This window comes from Glycine soja, chromosome 14, assembly GCF_004193775.1.
Source record: "Glycine soja cultivar W05 chromosome 14, ASM419377v2, whole genome shotgun sequence".
Classification (NCBI taxonomy): Eukaryota; Viridiplantae; Streptophyta; class Magnoliopsida; order Fabales; family Fabaceae; genus Glycine; species Glycine soja.
In genome coordinates, this window is record NC_041015.1 from 11151529 (window position 1) to 11172873 (window position 21345).

At 32.3% G+C, this 21345-nt stretch overlaps 1 protein-coding gene and 1 long non-coding RNA gene across 2 annotated transcripts; both read right to left on the reverse strand.

Moving 5' to 3' along the window:
• Positions 1 to 986: 986 nt before the first annotated feature.
• On the reverse strand, positions 987 to 5653 carry LOC114383492. The gene is made up of 3 exons (XR_003660520.1): positions 5382 to 5653; positions 5172 to 5243; positions 987 to 1266 (listed from the first exon to the last, which is right to left on the reverse strand). It is a non-coding gene; the product is annotated as an uncharacterized LOC114383492 (long non-coding RNA).
• A 435-nt stretch (positions 5654 to 6088) lies between these two features.
• Positions 6089 to 7062, reverse strand: LOC114384451 (protein GLUTAMINE DUMPER 5-like). The gene has a single exon (XM_028344125.1). It carries the CDS (start codon positions 6809 to 6811, stop codon positions 6263 to 6265), a length of 549 nt encoding a protein of 182 aa, XP_028199926.1. The 5' UTR covers positions 6812 to 7062; the 3' UTR covers positions 6089 to 6262.
• Between the last annotated feature and the right edge of the window lie 14283 nt (positions 7063 to 21345).

Here is a 21345-nt window from a genome sequence, read left to right on the forward strand (position 1 = left end):
CCAGATGTTCATATTCGGAAGGAGAAATTTATACCTAAATTTTTTAACATTTTTTAATATTCAAATTATAGGTATATATAATTTTTTTAATATATTAAATGAGATGAGCATTTTAGGTATATTTTTTAATATTCAAATTATATCATACCTAAAATTTATAATAAATAAAATATTTATAAATTATATTTTGAGTTTATAGTCAACAGTTTAAATTATGATATAAATTTGTTTTTAATTATTAATAATTTCTTTAAAAACAGTTGTTGATATTTAATTTAAATATGAAGAAAAAAATTAGATCAACATAGGTAGGAAATTAAGAAGATATTATTATTATTATATATAAAGGAAAACGTTAACCAATGTAATAAGGATTAAGGGTATCGGTTAAGAAAGTAAAAAAAAAATATATATTCAAATTCATAAACATTCATTTTTCTATAAATTTTAAATGAGCTTTCATATTATTTTTAATAAACAAAATTCTGTTTTACTAATGATATAAGTAAAATCTTATATCTTTAATGAAAATTGGTAAATAAATAGAGAGGGGAGGATTCTGACTTCTGAGACTCTTTACGGTATGTAGTTTCATTTAAGGACATTTATCGTGTGTAGATACAGTTTGCAAGAAAGAAGAAAGTATATAATGAGTTTTAGAATTAGAGATGAAGAAAGGGGCACTGATTCTCCAACACAGGCTGGAGAGATTGACACATGAAATCTTTTTCCAATCTGTTACAGCAGCTGTTAGTTTGTTAACAACATAACTCCACCGGAGAATCTAGCAAATGTGGTGAAGGATTTTGAGACAAATTTGGCTTTGGTATACAAAGAGGGAGCATAACACATAACCACAAACACTGAGACCTTCGAGGAAAGAGATAGAAAACAAAGTCGAAGAAACAAGGGAATGAGAGGGGAGGGAGAAAAACATAGTTTCTTACAAAAGGCCTTCACGAAAGGAATTGGCCAATCTCATTCAACAGACAAGAGGAAGTAGACGTGTTCAATGAATTTATTCAGCAACCAAATTGAAATAAAAATAAAAAATTGAAAAATAATAACATATAAAGTTTGCTAAACTACAGCTCATTGTCAAATAAATTAAAAAGCAAACTAACATGAAGACATGAACCACACCAAATTAACAAATACCATCCATACCTCTTTTTCTTTTAACAGAGCAGCATAATTAACAGCTAGTGCTTTAATTTCTGCCTGGGATGCTTCAAGTCTATTGATTTCTGCTTTATATTCTTCTATCTACAACAAACACAATTTTTTTTTTAAAAATTACACCTTTAAACATAATAAGAACCTACCTCTGCGTATTTAAGGGGAAAATATGTGCCATAAAATTTGAATACATTTCACTTTCATGCAATAGGTAAAATTAAATTCTATAACAAGGATATCCCACCCTAAAAAGATAACAAGCATAAGAACAAAACAATCAGCAGCTATCACAGAAGTGGTCTGGAAGCAGCAGGTTGGAAGGTTAGACCAATACAAATGGTGTATTGTATTCTATGGTCTTATTCTGATCATATACTAACAGCTATCACCACAAATCAATTTTATAGGAATTTACCTATAGACATATATACTTCTTGGTTACATGGTCATAAGATATGCATGAGTAACTAATGCTTTGTTGATTGAAGACTACAAGCATAAAAAAAAACAAGGATAACTGCACCCAAAGCATGTGGCAAACCAATAGAGCAAGAGCAACAAGACATGTAGGAACTAGGTGGTGTTGCTGTTGGGGCATGCTAGTCACTAAACTAAAAGGTTTATTGACAGTGTCCCATGCAAAGACAACTTATGTCAGTTATCAAAATCTCTATCGTTTAAAACAAATTATGTTAGTTATCAAAATCTCCAACTTTTGAATAAGTCAAATGAACATTAATCCAATACAAAGAAAACCAGAAACAAAGAGATGTAATATGTGATGTTTGATGTGTGTAAAATAGAAAAGACTTTCTCGGTGCTAACAAATAGGTCAAGTACTAGTGTATTGCAATTGGTGTAAACCCAAGCCCACCCTAACACAATAAGACTCCTCACCCTAATTAAATAATGAAATATCTCACAAGATTTTTTCTTCAATTTGAATACTGATTAATTTTACAATATATTTTGAAATATTGTAACAAATGTTTGGTGTAATATATGCCAAATGATCCAAGTTGAGGATTTAATTTCTTTCCTTTTTTTAATAAATTTATGCCGAGGCCTAAAATTTGAAGATAGAATTAGTTTTCCCATTTGGTTTACTTTTCTCCTTTTTCTCATTAGATCTGATAATCCAGCTTGTATTCATTCCCCCTTCTTCTATCAACTCAATTATGTGTGCCACTGGTTAAATCTGCACAATAATGTGCTAGTTACTATGAAAATATAGATGCTGATAGAGAATTTAAGTTATATCTCAGAACTCTGCAAAATATTGTGCAGTTCTTTCCTCTTTTTGTTCAAATTACACAGACTAAAGGAATCACTCTACCAAATAGCTAAGTAGGATGCAGATAAATTTAAGAGCAACCTTTTGATTGCAAGATTAATATTTTGTAATTAAATTTAGCACTTGACCTTTGATGGACAGGTTCTTGGTCTTTTAGGTGGAAACCAACTAAACAATGCTATTAACTCAGAGAAAGCTGTGAAGATGGATAGTGCTGCTGTTGCTGAGTTACTTGACTTGATAGACACTGGTGATTTGAATGACTCCTCATGGAACAGGTGATAATACAAAGAGTAAGAATGGTCAAAATATAGCAAATTTGACACCATCCACACCTCCAGCTCTGGCTGATGATTTATTTGGAAATTTTATGAACTCTAGAGTAGCTAGTGAATCACTAAAAAATGATGATCCCTTTGCTGATGTGTCATTTCATTCTAATGACAACAAAGAGCATGCTGATATCTTTTCAAGCATGACTGTTGTTGATGATAAATTGGATCATCATGTGAGTCATGGTCCAGGGAATAGAAATGAACGTGACAGTGATGATTTATAATATTCTCTAATTAAATATGGGCAGAAAATATGGTGGGTGCCATTGCAGAAAATATGGGCAGAAAATGGGCAAAGGAAATCCATGCCCCCGAGCTTACTATCGATGCACTGCTTCTCCATCTTGTCCAGTAAGAAAACATGTATGAATCCTCTAATGACTTGTTTTGAATAATTAATAAACAGAGCAGAATAGAAAACAATAAATTTTGTTTTTGATGGGCATATAGAAAATAATGAAAATTAACAATTAGTCTACATACATATGATGCATGCATGCAGTCATGTATTGACTAATTAATTTTATTTGTTTAATTTTCTTTACTCTTTCAATTTGTTTGTCTTAAGTAGTATCTCAATTTTCACTATTTTATATATTACATTGGACTAGATTAGATACATTAATAAAAATTGAGTTGCTAATTTAATTGTGCCATGGGATGGGAAGCCTAATAGCTAGTAAGGTACTCTATTTCCTCTAAACTTCACTACACTATCACACTTCAATCAATAGTCCTCTAATCTAAATGTAGGGTTCTCTACCTAGGATGGAAGGGTAGGGACTGGATTTTTGTAACAGGGTTTGTGGAGCTGGTTTGGATGTATTCACCTCTGAACCAGCTGGTTACATAACCACTGCTTGTACTTTCAGTACCTCTGGTACTCCTAGTATTAATACAATATACATATTTTTGCTAAGCAAAAAAAAAAACACTATCACACTTCAAATCTTTTTAACTTCTACCACTTTGTACTTGGGCATTCAAGTGATTAGTTAGTAAAAGTAAAGGTAGATTTATCAGGTTTGAATAGTACTGGTTTTCTTAACTTTTTTATTGATGTTATGACATCAAATTAAGCTGAAATTAGAATCCAAAAATTGGTGTGTTTGATATAAGTTACTATTATTAGCTTACAAGGTTTCAGCTCTTAACTTATATAGCTTATAAGCTAATTTTACTAAACATGTTATTAATTAATATCATTTTCTTTTAATTAATTAATTTTCAGGTGCAAAGATGTGCTGAAGACATGTCCATATTGATTACCACCTATGAAGGAACTCACAATCACCCTGTTCCTATGTCAGCCACTGCAATGGCCTGCAAAACTTCTGCTACAGCTTCCATGCTCCAATCTCCCTCATTGAGTTCACAACATGGATTAGTTGATTCAGCTATATCCTCCATCATCAACTCTAGTGCTCGTTATTACAACCCTAATAATGCTCTAAACTTCTCTACACACCAAGTTTCAAGACCGCAACAATTCTACTTCCCCAACTCATCCATTTCAACCTTGAATTCTCACCCCACAATCACTTTAGACCTTACAACACCTCCAACTTCTTCCTCAAACTCAAGCTTCACTTGCATGCCAAAATACTCATCAACAAACCTTAACTTTTCCTCAGGTTTCTCTCCTCTACATTCTCAGCATTCTTTCCCTAATCCCATTGTTGCTGCAACTGAGGCAATAATCAGAAGCAACCCAAAATTTCAATCAGCACTAGCAACTGCTCTCACAACATATGTTGGCAATATAGCTAGTAGTGGTAGGACAAGAGAAAATCATGTTCTTGAGAGTGCAGAACTAATGAAGTTAAAGCTGCTACGTAGTGAAAATAGTATAGGAAACTCAAGTATATTTCCACTACCACTATCGGAGCAAAGGAACAGGTTTTGAATGAGAACCAAAGAGTTGATTTCAATTAAAAAAAATAGGTTTTTTAAAAACTTTTGCAGCAATGCATGACAAGAAGAGAAAACCAGGTTGGGGAGCTATGGGTTTCCTGATCCTTGTAGCCCTCTGTTTTCAGCAAAGCAAGTGCAACCCTTGTAGCCAACTCTCTGCAATATTGTGCCATTCTTTTGGATTTGGAGTAATATAACACATTGGGGAGCGAAATTGCACAAAAGGAATGAAGTTGATGACTTCAATCAACCATTTTAATTTAAATTTCACTAAAATTAGGATTCTACACTAACTTTTGGAAGGGATTGAAGACCAACAAATTTATTATCATCATAACAATTACCATGTAAAGCTAAGATTGAACTGTATATGAACAAAGTTGAACATATCAACAAAATATCAAATTAAAAAAACATAAACCAGAGCTTCAATAAGAATAACCACTGACCCGTTTGCAGCCCACTCAAAAATGCATCAGCTTCTTCATCAACAACTCATCGATGACATGCGCGCATGTTCCCTGCAACCACGATTACCAAACATCACCATTGAAAGAAAATACATGGAACCCGCGACCTTTCTTCATCAGTACACCAACCACTTAACCTAAAACAAGGTTAAAATAAGCTTAACCTAACAAAGGTACTAACTGACTAACCAATCTCTGTCTTCAGGAAACTTCGAGCTGAGAAGTTGGAGCGATGAAGTCGAAGAGGTGAGGTCAATGCCAAAGAAAGGAGCTTCAATGGAAGAAGGGGTAGGGCTTCAATGTCAAAGAGCTGAGGTCAATGTCAAAGAAAGGAGCAAGCAGAAAGGTGTAGGGTTCACAGTAAGGAGAAAGCAAGCAGAAAGCTCTAGGGTTCACAGCAAGGAGAAAGCTAGCAGAAAGGTACGTACAGCCGCGAGGTTTCGTAGTTTGAAGCAAGCGGTTTTGCCTTTTTTATTTTTAGAATTACGACGGTTTTTTTTTAAAAACCGGCGTAAATTTTATTAAACATAACATTCTAAGGCGGTTTTCAATAACCGCCTTAGAAAGTGCGTTGTAAAATGCAATTTATTACACAAAAATTACAAAAGTGCCACCGCACCACTTTCTAAAGCGGTTCCGCAAATAACCGTCGTAGATCACGTGTCGTAAAAAGCCATTTTTCTAGTAGTGTATAGAAAGTATATAATTTCAACCTATAATTTCTTCCTTCTTCCAAAGTAATGGGTCTGAATGAATCTTATATTTCCTATATGTATTATATATTAATTAATTATTTTTTTTAATAACTGATAGTATTATTTATTTTATTTTCTAGAGAATTGTTGATTTTGTAAGAGTCGAATTAGGTAAAAAAAAAAAAGAGTAAAGAAATGATAGAAAGGAAGAAAGAGTTATATATTAAAGGAAAAAAAAAACAAAATTGGAATTTCATTCCACCAGTCTCCTTTCTCAAATCTGGACCACTACCACAGAACCTTAATTCCCAATTAACAGGTGAAACAAAATCTTAGATTGGTGACTACACCAATTGAGAAGAAGAGATCCAAAACTCATAATCTTTCACTGACTATACGTTGTTCATGTCGAAAACTTCCATTTTCATGTTCAGCATCCGAAACAACAACATGGTCGTCCACAATAACTTCTTTCTGGGACTTGTTGGAATCCTCGGAAATTCCGAGGTGCTTGTGATCGAAATTGCTACAACCTAAGGAGGATGAAGGGGTGGCCAAGAAGGTTGGTTTGTGATCCCCGGCCATGATGACTAGGATCTTCTCCTCGTACACCTTAGGCTGTTCCTTCTTTTCAGAATCATCATCAACCTCTTTGACAACATCGTCGTCATCATCATCGTCGTTGTTACTCTCTTGTTGAGTGATTCTGGTGAGTCTCCAATAGGAGCAAGCGAGCATGAACAGTGCCAAGGCTATGAGAGCCATAATGGCAGCGAGGCCTCCGAAGAGGTAGGGCACTGGAGAGTGCCATGGGGAAGCAACAGAGGTTGTATTTGTCGTTGTCGTCGTCGTCACCACTGCTGTAGAACTTGCTGGTGCTAATGTATTGGTTTTGGTGGTGGGAGGAATAGGAGTGCTTCTCATTCTGCTAGCTAGTTTAGTTTTCTCTTATTTTTTTTGTGTTTTACTTTTGCTTAATTGGTTTGTGCTTTGGGAAAAAAGAAGAGAAGCAGGTGGAGGATTTGTGTTGGGCTTGAAAGAGAAACATGGGGGAAGAGGGTATTTATAGTGGCAAACAACCTCTCAGACCAAGGTATTATAAAACAGAGAGAAACGAGGTGTGTATGTGTGTGCTTACTGATGTTTAGTGTTTACACTGGTTGTCGAATTGGAATTTTGTGTGTGTAATGTGTATCTCGTTTTATGCGAATCAAATTGAGTGCGGTTTTTTAAGTTGTTTTTTTATAATAAAAAAATTGCGATTACTTTACCTTCTTTCTAGTTTTTATTTTTTTATTAGGAGTGGTGACAAGTCAGGTTAGATAAGGTTTATAGGTATAGCATATTTAGATTTAAACTAATGAATATTGATTGATTTGAGATAGTTAATTAATGCAGTACCATTTTAAATCGAACTAACCCAATCTATTGGATCAGGTCAAGTTATTGGGTGAATTAACTGCATACTAAAAATATATAAAATATTAGGCAAATAGGAAAAAAACAAGAAATTATTATTATATTATAAACGAGTTTATTAATAATTTTAAGAGTCTAAATTAGAGTTATTTAACATAAAAATTAAAAAAAATTGTAAGATAGTATAAGGTCGAGTTGAGTCTCATGTGCATAAATCCGATGCTCAAAATGATATAATCGGATAATCAGGTTTTTGCATTTTTAAAGACTTTACTTACTCAAAATGATATAATCGGATATATCATCTCCCTCTTCATGACAATTGTGACCCCAAATCGCCCTGCTTTGTTTCTGTTTCTGTTTCACATCCCTTCTTTGCCACCACAACTAAGACCTCGATCTGCATCGCGCACATGGTAGAGATCCTCCACCGTGATCATGACATTGCCACCGCAAAATTGCTCTCTGCCCCCGCGTAAACCGCCATCCCCAAAATAAACCTGCGTCGTAGGTACCCAAACCTATCAACTCCAACATCGGTGTGATGTTCTTTTCTACTGCACTCGGAGTCACGACATTGTCATGCGCGACGTCACCAATGCAATCACCATGAAATCGGAAGCACCGTCAAATCCACTCCGAACTAGTTTGTGAGACCCTTCTCCCTCACATTGTTGTTGTTGTTTTTGATACAGATTTGTTCAAGATTTTTTCCCCCTCCCCTTGATTTTTGTTACTGATTCAAGATCAATTTTCCAAGATCTTTTTCCCCCTCCCCTTGTTTTCAACTGTTTTCTTGTTGTTTTGGTAACGGTGGTTAAAAGAGGAAGATGAAGGTGGCGGGGCGAGGGCGACACTGATGTTGTCAAGAACGAGCCATGGATGTGAAATAATGAATGAGTTTGAACTCTGAAGGAAAGGAGAAGAATAAATGCCAAAAATCACCTCCTGCAACCAGTGCAATTGTTGGCGATGAGGTTCACAGGGGAGAGAGTAGGGGAAAAACAGTACAGTGTGGAAAGTTAATGTATTAAAGATTAATCTAATGATTAAAAAAATTCATCTCTATATTATACTTCATGTTCCTAAAAAAATATAATAAATACTAATAATGAGAGGATACTTTATTTCCTCAAAATCATATTATACTTTCCTATATACACACGGGTGATTCATCTATAACATGTGCATGCCTGTGCATGATAGGAATTTTAAAAAAAATATAAAACACAACACAAAGTAAAATTCCAAATTCATTTCTAAAGTATATCAAGGATTAGTTTTTTTTAAACTTAAATAATTATTTTAAAGAAGTATTTTTTTAAATGATTTTTTTAAGAAGTAGACAAATATTTACGTCTTAAAAAAGTAATATATATATATATATATATATATATATATATACATTAAAAAAACAAAAAAAAAATACTTATTTTATTAAATAACTCTAGTTTTAAATAAACTTAAACAAACAGCGTAAGTATAGTTTTTAAAACTTAAATCCATGAAAATCGCATCAAACCATGTCAAATTAGTGAAACAACACAGGTCATTATCTCTATAATTCCCTACCAAAGACTTTACTCCTTACAAAGAATATGATGCATAAACATCAATGACGTTATGATGATATTCGTTAACCTTATCCTCGAGTACTAACAGTACGCCTACAAAAGGAATATATGTTTTCTTGAGTGATGGTGTATTCAGATAAAAAAAGAAGGGAATAGAGAAAAACAATAGATATTGTCTATTAGAAGAGTCACGTACGTGGGTTATTGGGGTCACAATCCAAGGCCATAGCTAGTGAATGCGCATTAGGCTGCATAATTAGATGTTTAATTATATATTGTGAAAGCAACCACAATCATGCAACTGGGGGATAAAAGAGAATAAACAATGTGGGCAAAGCGGAAACAAAGCTATTGAGGCCTTTTCTTTTTGTTTCATCAGCTGGATTTCAGATGTGATCATTTTATAGTCTCAATTATTGATGAAACTAGTTCTCCCTTCGAATTGGGAGAAAATGAATTAAAAGGGAAAGAGAGAAGGATTTGACAATTTATTTTGTATATTTGGATGAAAAAAATGAAAGGGAAAGGTAAAAAATATTGATTGAATCGCATGCAAAGTCTTCTCATGTAGCAAGAAAATGAATGGTTGTCATGGTAACACTGCAACTCAGTTCAACCCATATTATTTTCCGTTTTTCCGTCAGTTCTTCACCCAACAGAAGGAAACATTGGACAAAAAAGAAATATTAACGACACACTATTTGACACAGTTTTTTAATATATATCTTTTTTTTTCAACGAGAAGAATTTGAAGTATAAGTTTCCAAACTTAATATACCCAACTCTCAATTTTATAGTATTTTCCATTTTTCATTTTGTTAGTATCATTCAACTATAGAGGGGTCACTTAGTTATTTTTTGGTTTTCTTTTGCAGTGAACATTTTGATGACTACTATACATTATTACTATAAGAACTCATTGGTTATTCTATTCTATCTTTGTATTTTGAACAAAGAAAGAGCATTGAGATAAGATAAAAGGAAATAAAATTTATGAATAGTTTATAAAAAAAAATATCATTCTATCTCTTAATATTTATGCATTCATTATGATAATTTTACAAATAAAAAAATATTTTGTCAATGATATATAATAACATATATAAGATTGAGTCAATTGAATGAAAAATATACATAATTTTTAGATTTGTTGAAATATATTATTTGCTTAATCTAAAAAATATATGTAGCAGTTGTAAAAAAATAGATATAGCATAAAAATTTGAAGTAATTAAAGAATCAAATCAATTCTTGAAAAAATCATATCTTAATTAGCATGTGTAACTGTTGTAACAATAGTTAATGGCAAATCGAAAAAATTACTAGCTAAGTCGCGGACAATGTCGCTTTCTTTAAGACGTTTCATGACACTGTCAAAAAATGTGCAAGCAGACTATCAACCACGAGGTCCTCAGGATAAAACAGCTCAGATCACTGTATAAGATTCTCATTGCACTAAGGGAACCTTTTCTAGAATTACACCCTCTTTTATGACTTGAAAAGTCACTCTAAAGCCACCCAAAAATATGACTTGAAAAGTCATTCTAACAGCCAACCGAAAATATGACTTGAAAAGTCACTCTAATAGCCAACAAAAAAGTATGACTTAAAAAGTCACTATTATAGTCAATCGAAAATATGACTTAAAAAGTCACTCTTATAGCCAACCGAAAAATATGACTTAAAAAGTCACACTTATAGCCAACCGAAAATATGACTTAAAAAGTCACTATTATAGCCAATCGAAATTTTAGAGCGACAGAAAGAAAGAGGGAGAAGTTTGCCGGAAATGCATCGACTGAAATATGGGAGGGAGAAAGAAAAGTTGAGGAAATGCTTCTCAACTGGGGCAATGAAAAAAAGAAGAAACAAGCTCTCTATATATAGGGAGTGAAACACTATTCAAGTGTTTATCGTGAGCGATGTGGGACTTGAAGCCTTTGTTTTTCTCTTTTTTTTTTCAAACTTTCATCCACATTCTCTTTTGTTCTAACAATCCCGCACTTGAAATTTGAAAAGAAGATTTTCGAGGATTTCATAAAATTGTGCATAAACAAAGGTGTCATACAACTTGAACCTTTGCATAGTGAGTAAGATTCAGATTTTACTAGAGTGACTCGAAGTCTTGAACTCTGTCTCCGACATCAAACCACACACAACCTTTTCATAGGTGTATTTTATAAAGCCCGTACGTTAAAGGTCATGCACGTTTATCCCGGTATAGTGAGCGCTCTAGAAATTTTTGCCCAAAATTTCATATGAAGCGACCCCCACTTCAACATTCACATAGGTGAGTCTATCAAGAGTACTCCTGTAGCCTAGGTACACCACTCAACATAGAGTATAGATCTCATTAAGAATTACGAATTTTTTTTTCATAACTCATCCTCTTGTTACTTCAGGAATCATGCTGCTTTCACTTATAACAGCATGTTCATCTCATATCACTTCATAACTTGTTATTACCCATTGAACCTAGTTCTTGGGATCTCTAGTCATTTAGGTCGGGTTACCATCATGAATGATCATCGCAGTAAGGGCAATAGTCCCATTCTTTTAAAAGTGTAATGGATTTTCTCTCTAGCTAATCCTTTCGTCAAATGATCTGCTAAATTATCATCAGTGCGTACGTGATCCACTCTAACAGCTCCTGTTGAGAGTAATTCTCTAACAGTGTTGTGCTTACGATGCATCTATCGTTTCTTACCATTGTAATAACGGTTCTCAATTTTTTTGCAATAGTCGCGGTACTATCACAATGGATCAACACAGCTGGTATCGATCTTTCCCATAACGGAATCTCTGCGAGTAAGCTTCTCAGCCAACTTGCTTCCTCACTAGCAGTTGCTAGTGCTATCATCTCAGATTCCATAGTGGACTGAGCTAAGATAGTCTGTTTCTTTGACTTCCAAGAAACAGCCCCACCAGCTATGCTAAATATATAGCTACTGGTTGCTTTGGAATCATCTGAAAGAGTGTTCCAATCTACATCGTTGTATCCTTCAAGTATAGCGGGAAACCTTTTATAATGTAATCCAAGGTTTATGGTTCTTTTAAGGTACCTCTTTACCCTTTCGATAGAGTGCCAATGCTCCTTACTAGGTCTACTGGTAAACCTGCATAATAATCCCACAACATAAGCTATGTCGGGTCTAGTACAATCAGTGGCATACCTAAGGCTACCAATGATACTTGCGTACTCAATATGTCGTATACCTTCACCAGTGTTCTTAAACAGTTTTACACTTGGATCATATGGTGTACTAGCAGGTTTACAATCAAAGTAGCCATATTTCTTTAAGATCTTCTCAATGTAGTGAGATTGATCCAGAGAAATTCCCTCTTTTGACCTAGTAATCTTAATACCAAGGATTACACTTGCTTCTCCGAGGTCTTTCATATCAAAGTTGTTACACAACAATGATTTCATATCTAATAGGTTTGCAGCCAGGAGGCAAGTCTATTAAATGCCAGGTCTTATTAGATTCTAAAGAATCCATCTCATTATTAATGGCTTCTTGCCACAAGTCAGCATCCAAAGAAGACAAAGCTTCTTGGAGGCTTGATGGATCCTCCTCTAATGTATAGGTCATATAATCGGGCTCATACTCTTTAGCAATTCTTGCTCTCTTACCTCTTCGAGGCTCTATATCTGGTTCTGGTTGTGCAAGATTTTCACTATTAATAGCAAGAAGATAACTGGATGAAGTACCCCCACTATTCCTTAATTTAAAAGAAAATCAGAAACCAGATTCTTTCTCATCTCTGGAGTATGCATCACATCTTTGAGAATCAAAGTCTTTCCAGAGGTAAACTTTAGTTCAACATCTCCAGTTCCAGCAACAGTAGTGGTGTGGGAATCACCCAGCAATACTTTCTTATTTTCAACATTCGTGTATGTTTTAAACATAGCACGATCATAGCATACATGGCGGGAGGCGCCAGTGTCTACCCACCATTCATTTGATCCTCTAATCATATTGATCTCAGTTATCACAGCTATGTATGACTCTTGAGCAATTTTCTGTATCTCATGGGATTGAGACTTTACTGATTTATCATCAGTCATTTGATACTTGAGGTAGCGGCTAACAACATACTTTTTAGTCTCAACTTCCTCAGTATCATACTTCTTTTCTAGAGCTAGCCAAACTAATTTGGCAGACTTATATGGGTTATAATAATCATAGAGATCATCAGCTAACCCATTCAAAATGAAATTCTTGCATAGGTAATCATTTTCATTCCAAAGAGCTAATTCCATAGTCATTTTATCCTTCACTTCCTTCTCAACATCCTCAGGTACCATTGGAATATCAGTGTTCAAAACATAGACAACTTTTCTCATAGTTAAAGAAAACATCATCTTTTGTTGCCAACGTTTGAAATGATACCCTTCAAACCTAAAAGGTTTGTTGAGGTCATTGTTGTTCGAGCCAGTAATATCTACGGTAGCCATAGCAGAATCGAAAGCGTGTTAAAGTTGTTGTAACAATAGTTTATGGCAAATCGAAAAAATTACTGACTGAGTCGCGGACAATGTCGCTTTCTTTAAGACGTTTCATGGCACTGTCAAAAAATGTGCAAGCAGACTATCAACCACAAGGTCCCCAGGATAAAACAACCCAGATCACTGTATAAGATTCCCAGTGCACTGAGGAAACCTTTTCTAGAATTACACCCTCTTGTATGACTTGAAAAGTCACTCTAAAGCCACCCAAAAATATGACTTGAAAAGTCATTCTAATAGCCAACCGAAAAGTATAACTTAAAAAGTCACTATTATAGCCAACCGAAAATATGACTTAAAAAGTCACTCTTATATCCAACCGAAAAATATGACTTAAAAAGTCACTCTTATATCCAACCGAAAAATATGACTTAAAAAGTCACTCTTATAGCCAACCGAAAATATGACTTAAAAAGTCACTATTATAGTCAACCGAAATTTTAGAGCGACAGAAAGAAAGAGGAAGAAGTTTGCTGGAAATGCATCGGCTAAAATATGAGAGGGAGAAAGAAAAGTTGAGGAAATGCTTCTCAACTGGGGCAAGGAAAAAAGAAGAAAGGAGCTCTCTATATATAGGGAGTGAAACACTATTCAAGTGTTTATCCTGAGGGATGTGGGACTTGAAGCTTTTTTTTTTCTCTTTTTTTTTTTCAAACTTTCATCCATATTCTCTTTTATTCTAATAGTAACAGAATCAATTATATGTTTTGAGATCGAGCTAGAATCACACACAAAGAAAAAAGTCAAGCTATAATATATTACTTTTATCTTTATTTATAAGATATAGTTAACAATTTTTTTTATCCCTTATTATAAGAATTTATTTCATCTCTCTTATACATAAATTATTTTTCTTATTAGAATACCTTGAATTATCTCTTTTTCTATCCTATAAAGATTGTAGAAGATAAATAAGTTCATAATAAAATTAAAAATAAATTTAAAAAAAATATTATAAATTTAATGTTAATAGCTAAGTTAACTATCTTTCTTAATAAATATAAATTAGTTAATTATATCTTATAATTAGAAAAAAAAAAGTAACTGAGCTCAATATAAACTTAACTTCATTAGTTTTAATCTAAAGGCTGTATGTAATTAAATATTATCAATTCTCACAATAATTAGACTTTTTGTGTGTGTATAATCCTATTGCTATTGCTAGTTTATTAAACAGGGCAAAAAAATGTATATATATAATTAAATTCAAATATGATCTAATAATTTTATTTTATTATTTTATTTCCCGTAATAAAGAGTTACCCTTCAATACATTTTATATATAGAGTTAATTGATTTTTTTTTCTTTTATATTTCTGTATGACATACCAAGTAAGAAATATAAAAGAAAAAAAAATCAATTGACTTTAATTATCAAACTTTTTCATTAACACAACCTAATAACTTTCTATACAATACAAAATCAATCAATTCAATTGATAAATCATTTGAAATGATCCTTTTAATCATGTATATCAAATTTCACATAAATTAGACATTTGTTGGATCATAATTTTAGTAATGGGCATTTATTTATGTACTTGCCAAAATTCGGGTACTCTCTCTTGCTCTTGCTCAGTTGTAACAAATTAACTTATGATTTTGTCTTTTGAGTCCTCCAACAACAACTCTGAGTGGAAGAGTGATATATGTAAAGACACTCTATTTCTCAAATTAGTCAGTTAGTTTTTTTTTATTTTGTGTGAAAAAAAAAGGACAGTGATCACTTTCCATACTTTTTGTAGATAATATGATTTCCATCCTTTCCATCCTTATGTTTGTTGGATAATCATGTCCTAGTTATTTGTGAAATTCATGTAACCATTACGAAAGGAAATACTTAGGCTACCGAGGTGTTAATAAGCATGTGGCCAATGTCCATGAATATTATTGGTACTCGTGCAACCATTAAATTTTACTTAGGAAGTGTACAATCCGAGTAAACGAATTATTTAGGTAGACTAGTAGGGAATATATGTCCCATTTCTTTTAAAGTTATTTTAATAAAATAAAAAAATTATTTTTTTATGTGGTTGTCTAAATTACTTTTTCTTAAAAACAACAAATTATTTTATTTTTTTAAAAAGTAAATTCTATCTGCTTTCGAAAAGTGCTTTTTTAAACTGAGTTTTCTTAAAAAATCATTTTTTTATAAATTTAAACAAATTGACCCGTAGATGTGTCGAATTGTAGCTTGGTAAGTGAACAACTTGACTAGTACAACATATATTTTAAATAATATATTACCTGTCATAATAATTTTTTATTTGTACTAAAATTTTATAAAAGCTTTCAATTCAATGGTTATAGATTGATTAATTTTGTAGAGTGTAGATCCTCTGTAGTGAAATTGAGCAGTATTTGATGCAGTAACCAACTGATTAATCAATTTAACACTTAAACTATACAGCTAACCACACTAGATCTTTTTATACAACCCACATTTATTCTATTTTATTTATTTATTTATTTATTTCTATTTCTATTCATGTTTCTGAGGCTTTTTACATTCAACACAGGAAAAAAAAAATCAATTTTGCTGGCATACTGTGCTTTGGAGTCTCACATTTTTTTATATGCTCATGGTATTCTTCACTCTTCGAGTGTGACAGTAACAAGATGGAGCAATGAGGCATTGTTATATCCACTCCCACTTAAGCATACCAAAATTAAATAATCGGGCTACAATAACGTGATGCACCAAAATAAAATGTGTCAAAATGAAAAATAACGTGCTGTTAAAAACAGAAATAGAAAAATAATAAAATAAATTAAATAGAACAAATGTGAGTGTGTATAATAAAAAAGTGTGGTTAGGTGTATAGTTTAGGTGTTAAGCTTATCAATCAATTAGTTACTGCACCAAATACTGCTATATTTCACTGCTAAGGATATGCACTCAATTTTGTATTGCATAAAAAGTTATTAAATGGCATAAGTGTAAAAAGTTTGACTAAATACACACACACGTTTCATACATACATGTTGTTGGCACTCAGAAAAACTATTGATGGTTGATTAACTAATAATTGATATTAGCTTATTTACGATTAGTTGAGATGATTAGCTAAGAAAATAAGTAGCTGAACAGAGCTACTGAGTTTAAGGTCGACTGATGAAACATTGAATTCTTTTATTTAGAAATTAGCTAAAGAATAAGTATGTGCTTTAGACGTCATCTACTAAGGATTTAGCAGAATTGGTGTCAACTAGTATGCAACTTGACTATTAAAGGATTTAGTAGAATTGGTGTAAGCTATATAGTGTAAAGTTCGACTATTCAAGATTCAACAAAAGTGGTGTCGGACTAGTGTGAAGTTTGTCTATTGAGGATTCAACAGAATTGATCAACTAGCATGAGATTCAATTGATTTTCAGTGATAGCTTAACAGAAGGTCAACTGAACATGAATAAGGTAGGTTAGTTGAATAAGGACAAACAAGATTCAGTATGTGATTGGTTTGATGCTGAAAAATTGATTATAGGTTTAGAATTAATTTTAAATATATTTTTATATATTTGGTTTCATGCTAAAGCTAGAAGATTTTAAAATTGATTATGAGTTCATAATTAATTCTAAACTGAAATAACTTTCAGTAGTTTTTGTGTTGGATCAGAAAATTTATACTGAACATGAATAAGGTAGGTTAGTTGAATAAGGACAAACAAGATTCAGTATGTGATTGGTTTGATGCTGAAAAATTGATTATAGGTTTAGAATTAATTTTAAATATATTTTTATATATTTGGTTTCATGCTAAAGCTAGAAGATTTTAAAATTGATTATGAGTTCATAATTAATTCTAAACTGAAATAACTTTCAGTAGTTTTTGTGTTGGATCAGAAAATTTATATTGAAGTTTACTCTTAACTTGATTATATAATAAAAACATTTAAATATAAATCACATTTTTTTCAAATTAATTTTAATCGAATCAATTTCGCATAATTAATTTCATTCAAAATAAAATCAATTTTTCTGACACTCATCCAAACACCTACTCAATTTCAATTGAATTCAGAATTGATTTAGTTAGTCAATGGAAGGTTATTTGGTTATTGAGGTGTATTGGCTAAAGATGAATTTAGATAATGTAGGCACATGGAAGTTAATTGAGGCATAGTTGAGTTAATTCTATTAAAATAAATAATTTTTCACATGATTGTGGACTTAGATATGTAACTTAATTATAGTAGTTAAAAGGAAATCAAGATATAATAGTTCCTAAAAATAGGAAGCAATTGTTAGTGAGAAATTTTTTTTAAAACCTAGGATTTGTTGGAAGTAGAAGACATGCCAACAATTCAAGAGCGGTTACCAGCCACAATCAGATAAAAAGCCCACTCCGATAAGATGAATGGTGAGTCATTTGCCATGAAGGACATGGGAGCTGCTAAACATATTCTTGGTATAAGAATTATGCGTCACATAAAAGAGAAGAAGTTGTGGTTGTCATTAGAATACTACATCAAAAGAGTGTTGTAGAGATTCCAGATGGAAAAGGCTAAGGTAGTGAGCACTCCTCTTGCTACTCATTTTAAGTTGAGTTCTATATAGAGTCCATCAAGTGAAGTTGAAAACTTAGATATGCAATGGGTTCCTTATACATCTGCGGTGGGAAGTTTGATGTATGCAATGGTATGCACAAGACCAGATATAGCACATGTTGTTGGTATAGTCAGTAGATTTTTGTCAAACCCAGGTAGAGAGCATTGGAATGCTGTGAAATGGATTTTGAGGTATCTTCATGGTATTGTTGATATGAGGCTTTGTTTTGGTGGTGATAAGCCTACTTTACTGGGGTACTTATACTCAGATATGGCTGGAGACATTGATTCCAGGAGGTTCACTTTGGGTTATTTGATTAAATTTGCAGGGGGAGTTGTGACTTGGCAGTCCAAGCTGTAGAAGTGTGTAGCTTTGTCTACTACAGAGGCAGAATTCATTGCCATTACTGAAGCATGCAAGGAGTTGCTATGGGTGAAGAAATTCTTCCAGGAGCTTGGTTTTGTTTAGGATAAATATCTACTATTTGTGGATAGTCGGAGTGTTATTCATCTTGGTAAGAACTCAACCTTTCATTCAAGGTCTAAGCATATTGATGTGAGGTATCATTGGATACGAGATGCTTTGGATGCTAAGCTGTTAGAGTTAGCCAAAATTCATACTAATGATAATGATGCTGATATGATGACTAAGGCATTACTAAGAGGCAAGTTTAAAGCTTGTTGTGAGATCGTTGGTTTGACGGTCACCTCCACATAGTTGTGAGGGAGAGATTTGTTGGGTTTTTTTAGCTCCCTTCCTATGTGGAATAAAGACCCAAATGAGAAGGTCCATTGCGTCTCACTTATTTAAGTGAAGAGGGGTAAGATTAGGATAAGAGAGAGAAAGACTCATTTGAGAGGGAAAAACAATTACAAATTATTGAGAGAAAAGAGAGGGAAAATCATTGTGATTTTCGCATAGCCACCAGAGAGCGTTTTTCAGATTGAGACTTCGCATTCGTTAATCGTTGGATCAGGTTGATTTTTAGAAAGTAGGTTCTAAACACATGATAATTCAAATTGTTCGGTTGGATCATTAAAAAGATATCTGGAGAGAGAGATAAGTATTTCACTTTCTCTGCTCTATATTTTGGTATTTCATCTTCTTATCTCTATTGTACCAATTGGGGATGTGCTTTGCTTTGACCGTTTGTAGCACATTTCAGTGCACTTGTTGGAGATTCTCTTGTATCTTTATTGATTATAGTGAAGTTATTTCTTTGGTCTGAACGACTCGTGGTTTTTATCATTGCATTGAGGGATTTTCTACATTAAACAAATTGTGTCTCTGGTTTTTCTTAATTTATATTTTGCACTCTATATTTTATTGGTGCTCCTCACAGGTTATTGTAAGTTTGGGGGAATTTATTTCCGCTGCCTATTACTCTGTTATTGTGTTAGCCTGTTTTCCCCATCAGAGTGGTATTAGAGTTGATGGTTCGACTTGGTGACCGGCTCAAACGAGTAAGATGACAGCGATGAATCCTTAGCCTTAGGGGATCCCTTATATCGAAAGTCTTCTTGGCAGTAGGTCTAGGCGTTGTGTCCCGTGGATGGAGTGACGGTGCAAGTACCACAAGTACCTAGAGCATGTGGGTTCTAATGACTATACTCGTGGATGATAATGACTTTCGCTCGAAGGAGAGACTAGCATATGAAAGAGACTCACACTTGAGGGAGAGATTGTTGGAGTATAAGTGTGAAGTAAAATCTCACATCGAGAATTGACTAAATAAATGAAGTTCCAACCACCTTTTACACAATTATTTAGTAGAAAAATGTGATCCAATAGAATATCACGTTTACATCAATTATTATATCATTTAATAACATTATATAATATGTGAATGTGATCAATCCAATCATTCTATTATAATTATATATTATTCTAATTATTTGTGTTAAATTTTATGAAAATTGAACATCAATAAAAAGTTTATCAAATAATTCATAATTTATTATATTTTAAAAAATATATTATATCAATTTTGATATATATAAAAAAATAATGATGGTTTTTTAAATAAAAATATTTAATTAAAAGTTATTAAATGTTTGTAATAATTAGTGTAAGTTACACTAATATCATGTGATTCTTCGTCTCTATATATGTATAAAGCAAGTTTAAATGTTCTTTAACGTAGCAGCTGATTCCATATTCTATCTACCTTGATTAGTTAGTTTCATTATAGTGAAGAGCCGGAACATAAACACTTTTGGATCTATATAGGAATCACCTTTTACCATTGGCAAATTTAATTTCCAGTTTTCCACTTTGATGCTTCATTTTATTCTGCTATCTTACGTCAAAACATATTCTGTACCCATTCGCAAAAAGAAGTTGAAATGCTCTCCAAACTTTGATTCTTCATATTTCTTAGGGTCGAGTCACTTTTATTCCTACTAGCTCGTCCCTGATATCTATCGTATTCTATATTTAAATTTGCACTCAACCACTTATATATGCTTATTTTCTAATTGGCTAAGTGATCTGAAGTCTATATTCCTTTTTAGCTATATATTTTATTTGATCATCATCCTAATCATGCATTAGTCATTAATCCATGATAAAAAGGTACTTCAGCTACTAGAAACATCCGACATTAATTAATAAAAAAAGAGAGAACATTCCACTAAAGCAAGCTCAAATCTAGTTCCAGATATAGCAATTGATCTTTGCCTCAGATACAAAGCGAATTTCCAACATAAAACATCTGTTCTTGAGAAAATACCTGTATTTTTATTTTTACAAATAATTATAAAATTTTCCTCTTTTTTTTAGCCTTTTGTTTGACTAGACAAATAAGTTGATTTTAAGTTGTTTTTTTTACAAAAGTTGACTTTAAGTTAATTAGCTTAAAAACTAAAAAAATAGTTATTGGATTAACGAGTCTATGTTACAAACTTGTTGCATTTTTTAAAATACTACTTTTTGTAACGTTTGGACTTGCAAGTTCTTAATTTTGTTTTTTTTTCTTTAAAAAATCCTTAACACTCTAGCAACCTCATAAAAAAATTTCTATAATAGAAAATAATCAAAATTATAATAAAATCCATTTATATAATCTCTTTTCAATTAATATTTTCTAAAAATGAGAATACAAATCTAATTTTTAAGATGATAAATTATTTGAAATAAATTAAGATTTAATTTTTTTAATGGGAATTAAATTAATGAAAATGTTAATAGTAATAATTATTTGAATATATGTAGTTATATTTAAGTAATTGGATATGTCTTTATATATTTATTATTTAACTTAAAAGCTAATTTTATCAAATACATTTAATTCCTTCTAAAAAAATCCAATACTTTTTAATTCAATTAGTAAATTTATTACTTTCACACGCGCATACATACATATATATATATATATATATATATATATATATATATATATATATAT